The following is a 16,587-nucleotide window of genomic DNA, read 5'->3' as shown; positions in this document are numbered from 1 at the left end:
ATTTTTTAACACTTATTTTTTCTTCTTTGCTATTTATTTTTTATTTCTCGGTAGTTATAAGTTTATTTCGCGCTGCTTTTTCTTTTAAAGGTGTCAACATTGGTTCGCACAATGGGAACTGCTCGGATTTCTTTGGAGCCATAGACTTATGAATACCCAATTAATTATGTTGGTCACACGCTCTTCTACACTTTTTCCCTTTTCACGGTCGTTAGTGACGCCGCAGCTATAAAGTTAAAGAAAAGGTTAAAAAACGTAGACAAAATGTACCAATTGAGCAGAAGATAAGATGACTTTATGGAGAAGAGATATTTATAAGATACACCATCTGCCCGATTAAAGATACGTTGTATTTTTCATTAAGGCCTTGTAATTATTTACCACCATCTTATTTCCACTTAAATTTTTTGTTTAATTTTTGTGGGGTTTCTCCTACTAACATCAATCATGTGTGTTTATTTTTTCGGTTAAACCATTTGCATTTGAAGTAGACCAGGCCAAAAGAGTTCGGTTCGGTTTTTGTTTTGGGGAAACCACACCATGATTCACCCAAAAAGCCACACAGTACTCGATGGAGTGGATTGCATTGGCAAAAGGAAAACAAGCTAAGGTTGCGCAAATATTAAATATATATTTTGGTCTGCGGGAATACCTGAGTTTTGAGCCACTATGTGGGCGAGTGTTCAATGCAAATTAGTTTCGGGGGTTCAATGGGTTTGCTGGTCAAGGCAACTTTGTTTAAATATATTTTAATTTATAAAAGTACATCCATAGATAAGAATTATCAGAGTAAGAGAGCCTTACTCTGACTGAGAGAGAGAGAGAGCTAAAGTTAAAGTTTGAAGAAAGTAAAAATCCAGCTGACAACCTCACAGTTCCCCCTCTGTTACCTGCGATCTTCCCACAAACAAAAGCCGAAACGAAAACGAAACGAAATGCTCCAGCAGCGGCAATAACAACACGTTGGAGTTAAGGCCAAAAGCTGGCTGAAAACGACGCCACAAAATGTTGACTGAGTGTCTTCGGCTTTGCGTTTTGTCTTCTGCATTTTCAGTTTCAATTTCAGTCGAACTCGGGCAGCAACGGCACACGGAAGCAGGCCGCTTCACTACGCTTCCAAAATAATAAAAAATAAATAAAAGTAAAAAAAACCCTATATAGAGCAGAAATCATAAAATTTACTGGTGATTTAATTCGAGCAACAAGGCTTAAAAGTGAAATTTTTTGCATCATTTCGCAATCGGAGCATCGGGAAATAAAAATAAATATTACAAAATTCAATTAAAGCTATTAAACTGGCAACAAGTTAACACCAAGGCTAAAGTCATACCAATATATTGAAACCGAGAAAAAAATAAAGAAATAAAATAACAAAAATACAACACTTTTTAACACTTTCATTTTCGTTCAGAGTCGTCGCTTTTCGTTGGGTTCGTTTGTTCGTCATCGCATCGCGCCGTTCGTTGAGTGTGTTAAATAATAGTAAACAAAAAAAGTGAACGAAACGAAACTACTTAAATATTGTCGGCAAATGTTAAGCGTCTTTTTTGTTTAAACCAAAAACGGAAACTGCATTTTGAGGCATTTTGAAGTTCGTCAAAATGCAGGCAACGCCATTTCTGCTCTGCCTGGGTTGGTATTCAGTATAAATAAATAAATATACAAAACCCAAAAATTAACGCATAATTAACCTAGTTTTTTGGGCCTTCCAAAATCGATTTTAAATACATATGTTGTAATAGTCATTTATGTGCTGCTTATGGTTAATTTGTGCTAATGTGCTGCGCAAAAAAAAAACGAAACTATATAAATAAAAATAAAGCGAGGGAAAACAAAAGACTTAGGCAACGAACTCGAATGCAACCGCTGTTTGGGAGTCTTTCTTCGAATCATTATTCGTGCAACTGCGCGATGACTGCTTGCAACTTTCGTTTGCTGCCAATATAAAGCTTCCGCTCGGTGACGTCAGAGCCAAAAAGAAAACCAGCTGGCATGCAAATCACACAAATAAAACACGGCTAACACCAAGGCCAATCGGAGATCTCCCCGCGTCCCAAGTACACTTTCGTACGTGTTTCTTGGTATTATAACAGCGCCAGGCTTTACCATCTACTATTATGCAACTAAAAACACTAAAAATAAAAGCTAAGAAAAAACTTGTCAACGCCGACTGAATGTTGGTGCCAAGAAATAAAAAAAAACTCCACTCCCGGCGGGTTTTTTGCTGATGCCGCCTGACCATGAAGTGTTCAATTTTAATGTTATCTCCGCGGATTCGGAAGTCAGCTGCCAGTTTCACTGCCTCTACTTACCCCCCTAACTGGGGGGATTAGTAGTTGGTACTTTTCCAGCCTTTCTTTGATTATATTTTCACTTTCGTTGACCGAACAATTACTTGGAAAATCACTTGGCAGGAGCTTATGAAACTCTTTGCTCTTAATTGGATTACAGATGGAGTTAATAACAAAGATTGCTGTTACTTTAAGGAATATTACAGTTTATTGTTGAATTTCTGAATGATTTCATTTGTAAAATATATTATATTTATGTGAGGTTTTAACTATTACACTTTCCTTTCGAGCTTAGAGCACTCTTTCTTTATTTTACTGCAAAGCCAAGATGTCTGGAGAAGTGCTTTATGTTTATAAATGGTTTTTATAGTAATAAAAAAGTTTTCTCTGCCTGGAAATGTTTTAAAACCTTACCTTAAAATGTCTAGTTTAGATAAAAGTAAGCACTTAATGTGGTTTTGGCTTACCAACTTTTATTTCTTCTAGAAGTTGTTAACCATTTAAATGGTTTATAGCCGCAAGACAACTTTTATGAGCGCACCTTAATGTTCGACTTGACGGTACTTTATATTATTATAAATATTATCCAAAAACTAGAACGAAAACAGATATATTTTTCTACTTTAATTGTGCTCTTAAGCCTTTAAAAATATTTCATAAAAACAAGTGCTAAATCATTTTCAAATTAATTTTCCCTTTTTTGCTTTACGTTTCAACGAAATGTGTGACACTTTTTTTGGGTCAAAATGCAAAAGAGTCCAAAACAAATGAACAATGAACCGAAAGGAGAGCATTCGTATATGTGGCGAATGTGCTTAGTCTGTTTAGGGGCCCCTTTGGGGCATTCACTTTTTCCCAAGAAATCATTTCTATATAAGCCCTATAATTGGCCAGCATTTCATTGTGCTTTTTTTTTGAGGCGAGCAGACAAGCCAGAGCGGCGGCTGAAACACAAAATAAAGCATTGCCATTTGGTATGGGCAATTTTATTCCAAGTGAAAGTGGCAAAGTTGCAGTGCACACCTCGAAAAATGTTAATGAGGCAGCTTGGGCTTGGGGATCTTGGCTTAAAAGGAAAAACAAAATAAGAAAGAGGCAATATTAAACCGTAACTGTAGCAGCTTAACCCAAATCACTGCCAGATAATCAATATTGTTATCTTACCAAGCAGCCAGGTGAAATCTTTATTGTTTTGCCGACCTTGAGAGGTGCTTCATTATCCACTTATATAAAGAATATCCAGCGAGGAAGTTCCTCCTTTTTGATGGTATCTTTCCCTTAGGAAAAATGTCGAGTCATTAAGCAAACCACGAGGAGGCGAACCCATAATAAATATCATAAAAAACCAAAAGCAAACCAAGCCAAACGGACTCTGATTATGTCACGGCAGCCAAGCAAAGTAAACACACTGCTAAATAAACATTAAGCGCTTCAGTTGAACGACAAAACAGAAAAAAGGGGTTAAGACATGGGTGTACACGGGGGGAGAGGAGGGGAGTGGTGTGACGGGGGGAGCACTGGAGTCATAACCGGCGACATACTTTCCACATTTAAAGGGACAACGGGGCGGATGCGTAATGCCAATTTGTGACATTATTCAACAGACGGCAAAGCGACGGCAACGATTTAGCATAGCGGCCATTGTTCGATTTGAAGTGAGTTAGGTCAGTTAGGATCCAGTGGATATCAAGTGCTTCCTGGTTTTAAACAGTGCGTTTCATAACTTATAAGTGAACACCAATTACTAAAGTAATTATAAATTAAATGTTTATGGCGTATTAATTCACGAAGCAAGGGAATGCCAGGCAGCACTAATTTATTTGTGTTTTGTTAAATAAATAAATCTTGATTGCTCTAGAAAATATTAAAGACTCATTGGGTTTTCTGCTGTTTGATAATGCTTCTTTATGAAACAAGTACTTTCATATTATTATGTCTTTGATTATAGGACACATATGAAGAAATATTAGGCATCCAAGTATATGTATAAGCTTATAATCAATACCAAGCAGTACTAATTTATTTTGTGTTTAATTAGGGGAGAAATACTTGGGAGTCATTGGGTTTTTTGTTGTTCGATAATGCTTTTTCACAAACATTCCAAGATAATTATTAGATATCTTTTATTAAATTTTAGTAGTCCCAGTATGAGTAATTGTTGAAAATCAATAGTTATTGCTTATATGTACGTTATCAGGAAACATCAACTATGTATTAAGCCTTCTTATCAAGCAAATATAACAATTCAATACATATAGTTTTCTTTTTGTATGCATATACTATATTTTATAAGTACATATATAGTATATATATATGAGATATTTTGCATATATGTATATAAGATAACATGAATTAAATTGGATTGATATTAAAGATACAGCACTGGGGAAGCCTATAATAAATAATATTTGTTTTGTATTTTATTTGACAAGTTCTCCCAAAGCGCTATTTGTAACTAGCTAATTAATTTTCAGATAATACACAATATAAAGAGATTTAATTATTTCCAACTATTTACAACTAACTTAAACAAATGTTAAATAAAATATAGACCAGATATTTACTGTAAAAAAAAAAGTTTAAATTTAATTTAACTAATTTTTTATAATTTAATAACCTGTTCCCTCTTTCAGTACTCTCCGCTGGAACATTACTCCTCACCAGAGCACAATCACAAGATGATGTCCTTGATGAGGAGCAGCCTCTTCACTTGACCAACGACGGTAAGTGCCACCAGGATGCGTATAGCTGCCACGGACATTCACAACTTTAACTCTTAAGGCAGCGTCTTTCTTTCAGCCGCACCTTCATGACCGACGCCTTGGACGTCAGCTAAGTGAAGATTTGGGACTGAGTTCGGCCAGCACGGGGAGTGGTTCCTCCTTCGCCAGCAGCCAGTCCAGCTCTGCCTACGATGATGAGGATGATGAAGAAGACGATGATATCGAGGGCTCCAGCGAGTACTATGACAGCGATGAGGAGCAAACCGAGGGTAGCAATGAGTCACTGCCACGACAGCTCTCCCAGTCCACCTTCAAACGCATCTCGGAGACCCTGGGAGCACTAAACCATGTGGGTCACATGCTGGTGGACATAACACGCGGTGGACAGGATCAGTCCAAGACGGAGGATGTTAACAAGAGTGAGGACAAAACTGATAGCTCCTCCAGCTCTACATTGAGTGTATCCAGCACCACGGAGGTGGTTCCATCCTCCACATCCTCACCTCTTGGAAAGTCTGAAACCCTTCCCGGAGTCTCTGGGAAACTACTGGATACTCTGCCCATTACACTATCCGCCAATAGTTTGTTGCCAGCTGGCAAGCCAGCTAACTTGAGCGTTATCCAGGTGGCCACCAAGAGATTGGATGATCATTCGCCCATGTTTGTGGAAAACAAAGAACTTAAGCTAAAGAAAAAGAAAAAGAAGAATAAAAATAAGCAGAAGGTAAAGAAACCCAATGAGGAGTTGGTCCAAGGAGCACAGCAATCCCAGCAGAAAATCAAGATTCCCACAACACCTCGAACCACAACCAGCACCACCACAAGCACCACTCTAAGACCCCTGGATCAGTTGGCGGTGGCTAGTGATGAGGCGGGAACCGCCAAGGATGTGGAGAACTACTGCAAGACGCCGAGTGGAAGGCCAGGACGCTGTGAGGATCTTAGCAGCTGTCCAGCCCTGCTGCTGAACCTAAGCAGCTTGAGGGAATCGCTGTGCTTCAAGAGTCTCTTTGTTCCTGGAGTATGCTGTCCTTTGTCCTCAACCGCTGCATCATCTGAGAGTTCTACCGTATTGACCACTCAAAGGCCACTGAAGTTGACCACAAGACCACCTCCAATTACAACGACTACAAAGGCCTCTCAGTCCACTAAAAGGACAACACTGCGACCCACAACCAGACCCACCTCGGGTCTAGTGCTCATTCCCCAGAAGAAGCCACCAACGACAACGACGACCACGACGACAGAGGTGCCGCTGGAGCCGGAGGGTCTGGATGAGATTGGAAACAATATTGTGGATCCCGATGAGTGTGGTCAGCAGGAGTATTCCACGGGTCGAATTGTGGGCGGAGTGGAGGCACCCAATGGCCAGTGGCCTTGGATGGCTGCCATTTTCTTACACGGACCAAAGCGTACAGAATTCTGGTGTGGCGGCTCCCTGATTGGCACCAAGTATATCCTCACAGCTGCTCATTGCACCCGCGATTCTCGCCAGAAACCGTGAGTTTAAAGATAATAGAAAGCTCCTCTCAAAGGATATTAACTTCCTCTTTATTATAGATTCGCTGCTCGACAGTTTACAGTGCGACTGGGTGACATTGATCTGTCCACGGATGCGGAACCCTCAGATCCCGTGACCTTTGCCGTTAAGGAAGTGCGCACTCATGAACGGTAAGTTATCTATAATTAAACCGTTTGAAAATATTTATATAAATTCCAAAAATTTCTTTTCCAGTTTCTCCCGAATTGGCTTTTACAACGACATTGCCATCTTGGTGCTGGACAAGCCGGTGAGGAAATCCAAATATGTGATTCCTGTGTGCCTGCCAAAGGGTCTCCGTATGCCGCCCAAGGAGCGTCTGCCAGGACGCAGAGCCACCGTTGTGGGCTGGGGCACCACTTACTATGGTGGCAAGGAGTCCACCAGCCAGAGGCAGGCGGAGCTGCCCATCTGGCGGAATGAGGACTGTGATCGCAGCTACTTCCAGCCCATCAATGAGAACTTTATCTGTGCAGGATATTCGGATGGCGGAGTGGATGCCTGCCAGGTTAGTCAAAGCTATTTATCCTTAATAAAAAAAGGTATTAATTTTATATATTACTTTAAAAGGGCGACTCTGGTGGTCCCCTGATGATGCGTTATGACTCCCACTGGGTCCAACTGGGAGTGGTTTCCTTTGGCAACAAGTGTGGTGAGCCAGGATATCCAGGTAGGTTACTTAAAGACATATCCTTGGATTTTACTATACCATTATCTCCTTAAAGGTGTCTATACTCGCGTCACTGAATATCTGGACTGGATACGGGATCATACGAGGGATTGATCTTAAAGCAGATCCCAACCTATCCACCTTAGCCGTAACTGTAGCCTAAAATTTAGGTAACACTAGTCTATGTACTCTTAATGTCCCTACTTCTCCCCTCCTCTTCCTGTTCTATGTATGTGCAGTGTCTTATTTATTAACCGCAGCCCATTGCTATAATGAATAGCATTTGTTGACTAAATTATAAAATATTTAAAGATTATAAATAAAGTGTGTGAAGAAAAGATCTATGATTGTTTAGAAGTTTATTAAAAGAAATATATTCGAATTAGTAAATATCAATTGTTAATTGTAATCAAGATCAAGATGGTAACTTGATTAATCTATTAGATTTTATAGGTTCTTTATGCATATATTTAATATGCCTCCTATGAAAATTTCAGACCGACTTGACTAAATCGATTCGCCTGGTGATGCTTATACATACATACATATAAAATTTATATTTTTTTATGTACTTTAATTGCTTTTTAGCTGCTTTCTATTGCCTGTTCTGTTGCCATTAAGTTGTATTAACTTGTTACCAAATGAGTATAGTATATAACAACAAAGTTTTATTATAGTTTGTAAAGTTTTTTATATATTTTACAGCTAGTTACATGGCTTTATTTATATAGTTTGCTGTGGAGTGGGATTGTATAGATAGTGATGTAACCCAAACAGAACTTAATGAAACGTAACTAATTGATTGTGATTGGTGATTCACAACATTAGAAAAAAATGGGAAATGGGAGTTACATTACCCTCCAAGCCATCACCATATCTATCTACAAATATCTTATATTACTTACAATTTCCGGTAGCACACCGTAATTACAGTTCGAAATCAAACAAAATAGGTTATATTAGCTAAATATATAGTAATTCTCATGCTTACAAGCTGATTAACTATACTACTTGACATTCCCGAAATTATCAATGGTGATGCGACTTGCTGATAAGTTCATTCATCCTACTAACTATTGTTTTTTTTTATTACTTGCCGGGAAATACTTGGTAAACAAACGTGAGCAATTGCATAAAGTTGTCTTTTTTTCGCCGGTTCTCTCTCTTTCTCATGCTCTTTAAAAAAAGTCTATATATAATAAGCACTCAGTTGGCATTAAGCTTTCACAGCTGACGGACGCGAAAAGGTTTCCCTCCAACCGGCAAAGTTCGCGTATTATTAATAATTCATCAATTCATCAGTTCAATGTGTTTCGTCAAGTACTTAATTTACCATCTGTACTTATTGTGATGATTTACTATAATTATAAATCATAATATTGTTCAAAGTGTGCCGATAATCTTCCAACATTGTTGTTGTGCGTGGGACTTCAAAAGCTTTGTGTGTTTTGTTTATGCAAAGCTTTCGTTTGGCTAAACGCGTGGTAAGTACTATACCAAAAAAGTAAGAGAAAAAAGCTTATTTTTAAGGGAGAATATGCTATGCATATTGGGGAGAGATGTCAAAAAGGTCATGGAGGTATTAAGTTGGCACTGAAAAAAGTTGACTCACTGGGAATTGGATAATTATGTCATTTGGGTTACCTAATATATTATATTAATACGATATATTATTTACATCAAATCTTATTCCTCTTTTATGTTCTTAAGTGTAAAGGCTCAAGCTTTAAGCTTTAACATAGTTACTTATGTTATGTTAAGCTGAAATGTAAAAGCTTTATGCTTCTGTTATTTATGCGATGTAAGCATTTACAAGCATTTTGTGACAGCTTTCAGGGCGGTTTTAAAAACAATATTAAAATAAATTAAATCGTCTGAAGTACAGATTTAGTTTTATGTGCTATTTATGAAAAAATTATAAACGAACTATAATTTTAAATTATATTTTTTTAAAAATAATATTAAACTATATCTGTACTTCGAATTTGTATTTGTATTTATATACGATAAAGCTGGTGATGTAAGATCTTCTCATCATTTACAATTATTCATCGCTTTGTTGAAAAATTTATCATATAACCGGAATTGCTTTGTTTATACATAATTGGCTTAAATTAATTTGCCGAAATCAAAACTGCAAAACACCTATAAAACTTAATTATAGGTTTGTTAAAATGAATTTTACTCTTAAAATCCGTTCAACGAATTAACGTTTATAATAATTTCATAATTTTTCGTAATGGGATAAATTGAACCTTAACCTTCCTCACTTCAATTGAATGCAAATTTGCATGTTTTCAATTTTATAAAATAAAATAAATATTTACAAAAAAGATTCAGATTGTTCCCGCCCGGGTTCGAACCGGGGACCTTGTGCGTGTGAAGCACACGTGATAACCGCTACACTACGGAAACGCTTGGAGATCAGTCGGATTAAAAACTATTAAGAGCGAAACAGCTGTTTTCGCATACACTATTTCTATTTATATTCTTTTATGATTATTTAAAAGCTTTGCTAATCTTTAATTCAAGTAATGCTGAGGAAAATTATGGTGGCTGTTTTTTTTGTTTACAACATTAATAGTTAAAATATAGATTTCTGGGAACAATTAACACTTTTAAATTATTATTATTGTTAGTGTAAACTCTTAGGCCAGGAATTCTGCCTTCATCACCTATTTTTTAATTCTAAACAATCTACTCTTTCATTTCTATATATAGTTATCTTTTTATTTTTTTATAATAATATTTATTTTTTATTTATTTTTATAATAAAGTCAACTTGATTTTAAAAATAGATCTGAAATATAAAAACTGTCCGTAAAACTTTCCTTGTTTTTACAAATTACTCTTCGGATAAGATTATGTATTTTACTGCTTATCTGTTTTGCGTTATATTTAAATACTAACTGTAGTCTTAAAAAACAAAAATATGGAAACGAAAATTCCCAAATGGAAAATAATTATTTCTGGGTCTTAAGAATTTATTTCTGAGGGTATAGACATAAACTAATATTTGTTAAATTTAAATATTAGTGAATACATAACAAAATGTAGAAAAAGTAATTTGTGGGCCTTACAAAATTATTTCTAACTGAATATGCATAAAAAAATATTTGATAAATTTAAATATTAGTAGAAGTACTATTTATATAGGAAATATCGAAATATCGCCCGAAATAATAAGTAATTTTACAATGCAACAAGTTTTTAGCATCAAGTATGGCTTAACAAGAGATAAAAAATATAGATATATGTTTCGAAGAAACAGTATTATTTTCTTTCATACTATCATATTAATATAAAGACAAAAGTTATAAAATATTAAATTTTAAATATAAAAAATACAAAAAAGGATCTCAATTATGTTCCCGCCCGGGTTCGAACCGGGGACCTTGTGCGTGTGAAGCACACGTGATAACCGCTACACTACGGAAACAACTGAAATCAGCTAGTTCCAATGGTGGTCATATCCCGAAGATCATGGTTAAATACCATTCCATACCCATTATTGCTTGGCAGTAACAACAAATCCAGAGGCAGCCTAAGATTGCCCCGAACAAAATCCATTTCTCTGCCTTGTCATGCCGCTCTTAATTAGCCCTTACTTGTCCGCTCCACACACAATTGGCCAAGAGTATGGTGTGGTGAGGAGAGGTGCGGGGGGCGAGAGAAAGACATTCCCGACATGCCTGAAAGACGCTGACCAGATTACCAACCAATGCTCCCTCTCTCTCTGGGGAGGAGGAGGAGGAGCTAGGGATGCTGCGCTAGCCCACCTTTAAATAAATTCGAGCACGCTGATCCTTGATTAAAATTCCTATTGTCTTGTACGCTTTCGGCCGGGGCAAGAAACGCCGCCCCTTTCATTGCTCCGCTTTTGTGCGGCACCGTGAACGTAATTAATATGCAGGCCAGAACGGACTCTAACTGCTCTCTGGCACTCGTTATAATTACGCATTTAAATTGGCACAAAGGTTGAGGCCAGACACGAACACTGAGCCGAATAAGGATATCTTTAACTTTGGGTAATGGATTATGTATTTGAAGCTATTTTAATATAACAATATTTTAAATGGGAAACAGTTTAAAAGGATAAGAACTAGATAAATATTTCAACTAATTTCCATAGCAATAATTAATGACAAATAGAAAGGCTTAAAAATAATATCTAATCTCTTTATATTCCATTTATGAACTAGAAACTCTTTTCCGGCTCTCAAAAATTTATTTTTTTTAATGTTTTTTAGCCACTTTAAAACTTAGTTTATAGAATTATTCAGTTCTTTTTATTGGGTTTAAATATTTTAAACTTACTTTTAACATATTTTTAGTTATTAACAAACAAATTTCCACTCACAGTGCAATCATCAAGTCCTTCCGGATTCTCTAAAACTATACTTACCATTCCTAATATTTTTAAGCATTTTTTACATATGTTTATCAAATTCTTAATGTTTTGTTATTAAATTTTCATATTTTAAACTTATTTTTTACTTAATTTTATAATTCTATTAAAAAACAAATTTCCATTCACAGTGCAATTAAATAATCCTTTAAGATTCTCAAAAACTCCTTTTACTATTTCTTAATATTTTTAAGCACTTTTTACATTAATTTATAAAATTCTTATAATTTTTTTTAATAAATTGTAATATTTCAAACTAACTTTTAACAAATATTTAGTTATTAACAAACTAATTTCAACTCACAGTGCAATTAAATCCAAGAGTAACGCCAAGAGCTCACAAGGAAGCTCCTTCGTGTGTGAGTGTGCTGGGGTGGATATATGTATATATATACGTATATGTGTGTGTGGCCCCATAAATTTGGGTCAATGGGAAAAACGTCAGAATTGAGTAATTACAACATAATTTTCAATTTTGCAGTTTACGTTGTAAATTAATTTGCGGTCGACATTGGCGTAGCAGCCTCAGATCAAGCTGTTCCATTCCAACCGCCTTTCACCCCCTTTTCATCGCCGGGTTAACTTGGGTGGGGTTTTGATCTCTGTGTGCTGTGTGCTCTGAGCTCTTTGGGGTACTGAGTTTTGGGTTCAGAAGGGGATTGCACAACAATTAAAGCAACAATTACTGGACAGCTGGACAGCTGGAAAGCCATTGGATTTGGCGTTGTGTATTTGCGACGAGCTTTATACGGTAAATGTATATTGTTGTTCCGCCATTCTCGGTTGGGGGGTCATCCGTTTGTTGTGCATAATTAATTGTCCCCCCTTTAATATAAACGTATTGATACCCAGTAGGTGAAGAGGTTAATTGGACTGGAATATTTGCAAGCCAAGAGTAGCCTTTCCCTTGAAATTCCATTTCAATTGGTTCAAGTTATTTTGCAAGCCTTTAGCTATTTGCAAAGTAAAATAGACTTCCTTATAGCACATGTTTTCGAATTTATTTTGAATTATCTCAAATTTAACTTGATTAAATTTATATATTTTTTTGTATAATTAGGTATTTTATTATACTGTATAATACCTTTTGCGTCATACCTTTAAAATTCAATTGGTTACTAATTGGAAAATACAATTTATTCCACACCGGAAACGAATCTAATGCTTTTGTCCTCTCCACAAATAAATTATATACTATACAAAAATAAATAAATTAGCCTGGGTTTCACAACAATTAAGTTAATATGGTAATTTAGGGGTGGCCAGGAAATACGTTGACGTAGTAGAAATTTGTATTAGTAAAAATATATAACTAAGTAACTAAGTAGGAAATAAAACCGCAAACATTTTATGTTGTATTTTATAAAAATAGTCGTGTATAGTAAAAATATATTATTAAACCCTAAAAGATGATAGTTTAAGCCTAAAAACTAAGCTATGTGCTTTATTTATCACGAGGTACAGATAAGTTTTTCGTATTTGAAGCCAAGCCTTTGAAAGTCTTAGAAACAAAGAATTGTTTTAAGTATTTAAGTTCCTAAATAATTCTATATATTAAGAATTTATTATTCTGTTAATTCCGCTAACTTAATTTCTACAATAACACTTTGAAAAGGGCTTCATAATTTATTAAATTTAATTTCAAAAACCCAAAATGAAAAACAAATGAGTTTAGTGAAAACCACTGCAGTGCAAATTGACAGAAAATTCAATTTTCAATTAAATTTCAGTACGTGACAGATGGACATTCGCTCCAGTAATGGAGCCGCTCTTTATTTTATTCCCATTTTTTCCCCTCCATCTCTCTGCCATTCCCTTTGCCACTGGGTATCAATGTATTTTTAAAAGTGACAAAATAGTTTTCTCATCACCATCATCAGCAGACCCCTTGGGGACACTGACTGTGTTGTGTTTTTCTTTCTGTACAAAACTGTTTACGATTTTACAGCTGAATGGATTTTAATTGGAAGCACCAAAAGACACGCTAGTGTCAATGACAGAAGGAGAGAGAGAGAGGAGGAGGAGGAGCATGTAAGGGAGGTGTTATCCTGGCAGGATTTCTCCGAGAAGAAAGGAGTGGAAAGGACATGGGCAGCAGCAGCTGTGACAGGACTTTGGATCATGGGGAGGGTTTCTGTTGCCGCCCAACAAAGATGCAATAAAAAATTGACCCGAAAATGTGTAACAAATGTTGTGACATATTTTCGCAACGTTTTCTCACAGCTCCTACCAACGCTGCTGCCAATGATCCTGAAAAGCGCAAACGAAAAGAGTCTGAAAGGATGCTCGGAATGGGTTTTTCCCCCCGGGGGGTGGGCGGGTGCAAAATCGGTTTCGGGCAACATTTGTTTTGGCCCACACATATAAACGGTACGGAAAAGTGGGCAAAAATGAATATATGAAAAGGGGAGTCACTGCCAGAGCGGGGTGAAAATCTGTAACTGTAAATGTAACTGCAGCATGGCATGAACTTAATCTGCTGCCGATTGTTTTTCTTTTTTGCTTTTCCCCAAAAAAGAGGGGCAGCGGGCAGATTTGTTGCTCAATTTGTAGCCAGGGTGGGGGAGCTCTACTTTGAGCAACCCAAATACGGCAGCATTTTCAATATTGCGGCAACAATTTTCATGGATTTTTCGCCTTCTTTGTGTTTTTTATTTTTTTTTGTTTGTATTTGGCAACTTGGTAATAATGAAACCCGCTATTGGGGTCCAGGCTGCGGGAAGGGGTGTGTTCATTTAATTGAAAACGAGGCGTGGCCGTGACTGGGGGGAAGCACCCGCCGCACTTAAAGCGAAATTGAGAGCAGATGGAACGGCAAGCGAAAAAACTTACAATAATTGCCCACAACAGTTTGAAATTGAACGAGAAGCCACTCAAAATGGACTGAAGTCCGGAGCAGTTCCGGTTAACTGAGATGATTACCATCGGGCGGTAGATAAAGTTTCTGCGGCCACTTAATGGGTTATTTATAGAGCGTTTTCCCACTGCCAAAGTCTGAGTGTTGAAATTAATTAAATTATACAATCAAAATCTTCTTCATTGCAATGAGGAATGCTTTCTATTAAGAAGGGTAAATGAGAGAAAATAAGAAAAGGTGGCTTATTATGTAGTAAAGTATTTTTATTGAGCGTGGTAAAGGAGAGGTAGGAAAAGGTGGCTTATTATGTACTACAATATTATTATTAAGAAGGGAAAGGGAGATAAGGAAAAAAGATGTATTATTAATTATATAGTTCAGCGTGTTCAACCCTTTCAATACCCTTGCAAGGGTATTATAATTTAAGTCAGAAGCATCTCATGATGTGAAATAGTCATTTTCGAACCATAAATCATATATATATTCTTGATCAGATTCAACAGCAAAGCCAATCTAACCAACTCTGGCAAAAAATTACCAAATTTTTAACATTTTATAAGGGGTTACATTCATAAAATTGACAAAAGTTTGCCAAATTTTCAGTTTTTATTTCTCCATTTTGAATTAAGTATCAAGATTTATTGACCTAATGATTAATTAACCTAACTGAAACTAACATAGAAAAACTTCACGAATTAAAAAATTATTGTTTTGGCTTAGTTTTCCAAACATTGATTTTTGACCAATTTGTCCTATATAAATTTTGAAAAGTATCGTTCCAAATAATACTTATACTATTAAAGCTTAGTAATGTTCCATTTCCGATACGATTCTATTATTCAATTAAAAGGTATATAGGCTTCGGCTTACAAAGATAATTTTATTTCTTGTGCTTTGGCTTTACTACATTTTATTATTTAAATATTATGTTTTACAAATATTTCTTTGAAGGTAAAAATCAGCAAAATTAAAGATTAACTATTAACTTAAAATCACATGTTTAAAGGTAGAAAATCATTTAAAATAAAGTTATACAGTTATTAACTGTATATAACTTCGCTTTTTTAAGTCCCCAGAAATGATTTCAAGAACTATGTTCAATATATTTTTACTGATAGAAAAGCTGGAAAGTAGAAGCATGGGTCTTAAAACCTTGGGGATACGAATAATAATACGAATTTTCCAAGGTTAAAAAAAAAATACAAGCAATCTCATTGGATTAATGTCATCTCAAATTTCAACATCTATTGAGATTTCCTGAACATTTCCGATTAATTCACTTCCCCTCACCGATTTCCTTTGACCCCTTTCGAGTTCATCAATAGAACGTGATATCCATTTGATTGCCATTCGTAAACCGATTCACACAACAATGAACGAAGGAAATATCTCAAATTTTCAAAAGACAAATATGCGCCACAAATCACATTTCCATGAATATATATACTAAATATGTGTCGGGGATGGCGATGTGCTTTGTGTCCTGGCTGCGGACATGTGTGCTGTATTATTTATATCAATTTGAATGATATACAAATTGGTATTGCAAACAGCTCGTGACTATAAACAGAGAGTGTAACCTGATACATTGCTTGTTGCAGTCGCTCGCCAATTTCTTCTACTATGCAACACAGACGACGAAAGTGAGAGAGAGTTTTTGTGTTGGTTTGGACGTCATGGCGACCTTTTCTTTTGGAGCCTCGCCTTGTTCGCCATGTTATCTTTGTGTATGGACAAACACTGGCATATACACACACATCACACACACACAACACACAGACCCCACTGACACTGACAAAAGCAAGGACACAAGGCCATTGGGAGGTGGAAAAGGCAAACAGGAGACGCCCCTTCCATGTAAGTAAGCGGGCAAACAGAGCGATACCCTGCAGCTCAGATCCTTTGAGCAGGACGCATTTCGCACACTGACCCACCGTCCACTGACCACCGCCCACATCGTCCACCTGCCTGGCTTTCCCCGCTGCATTATATCGAGGAAAACCGGGGAGGGGGTTCCCGGGAACTACCATCTCTTTTTCGCCTCTCGACAAAAACCAATAAGTCAAATGACCGAAAAGGCTTAACAGACCATGAAAAA

General features: G+C 36.4%; 2 protein-coding genes and 2 non-coding genes across 4 annotated transcripts in view; 2 read left to right on the top strand and 2 right to left on the bottom strand.

Moving 5' to 3' along the window:
* The first annotated feature begins 1,058 nt into the window (after positions 1 to 1,058).
* Positions 1,059 to 7,556, top strand: LOC110188431 (uncharacterized). Its single transcript, XM_020958157.2, has 7 exons — positions 1,059 to 1,632; positions 4,925 to 5,014; positions 5,077 to 6,514; positions 6,575 to 6,685; positions 6,750 to 7,062; positions 7,125 to 7,224; positions 7,280 to 7,556. The coding sequence occupies exons 1-7, from the start codon at positions 1,602 to 1,604 to the stop codon at positions 7,336 to 7,338; spliced, it is 2,142 nt and encodes a 713-aa protein (XP_020813816.2). The 5' UTR covers positions 1,059 to 1,601; the 3' UTR covers positions 7,339 to 7,556.
* An 872-nt stretch (positions 7,557 to 8,428) lies between these two features.
* The window catches only part of Naam (Nicotinamide amidase), a 44,482-nt gene continuing 36,323 nt past the window's right edge, over positions 8,429 to 16,587 (top strand). The window contains exon 1 of the mRNA XM_020958014.2: positions 8,429 to 8,708. The gene's annotated coding sequence lies outside the window, so the exon portion shown is untranslated. The remainder of the gene's footprint in view (positions 8,709 to 16,587) is intronic.
* On the bottom strand, positions 9,567 to 9,639 carry TRNAV-CAC (transfer RNA valine (anticodon CAC)). Its single transcript has one exon. It is a non-coding gene; the product is annotated as a tRNA-Val (tRNA).
* On the bottom strand, positions 10,591 to 10,663 carry TRNAV-CAC (transfer RNA valine (anticodon CAC)). Its single transcript has one exon. It is a non-coding gene; the product is annotated as a tRNA-Val (tRNA).

The sequence above is a fragment of the Drosophila serrata genome, unplaced genomic scaffold, assembly GCF_035046125.1.
Source record: "Drosophila serrata isolate PLE 108 unplaced genomic scaffold, ASM3504612v1 contig_241, whole genome shotgun sequence".
NCBI lineage: Eukaryota > Metazoa > Arthropoda > Insecta > Diptera > Drosophilidae > Drosophila > Drosophila serrata.
The sequence above is the reverse complement of the archived record's forward strand: the minus strand, read 5'-3'. Positions and strand labels throughout refer to the sequence as shown.

Coding starts and splice junctions, on each gene's coding strand:
- LOC110188431 (XM_020958157.2), top strand. CDS start 1,602: ATGCAGGCAACGCCATTTCTGCTCTGCCTGG. Junction 5,015..5,076: donor TCTTCACTTGACCAACGACG/GTAAGTGCCACC, acceptor CTCTTAAGGCAG/CGTCTTTCTTTCAGCCGCAC. Junction 7,063..7,124: donor GCGGAGTGGATGCCTGCCAG/GTTAGTCAAAGC, acceptor TTACTTTAAAAG/GGCGACTCTGGTGGTCCCCT.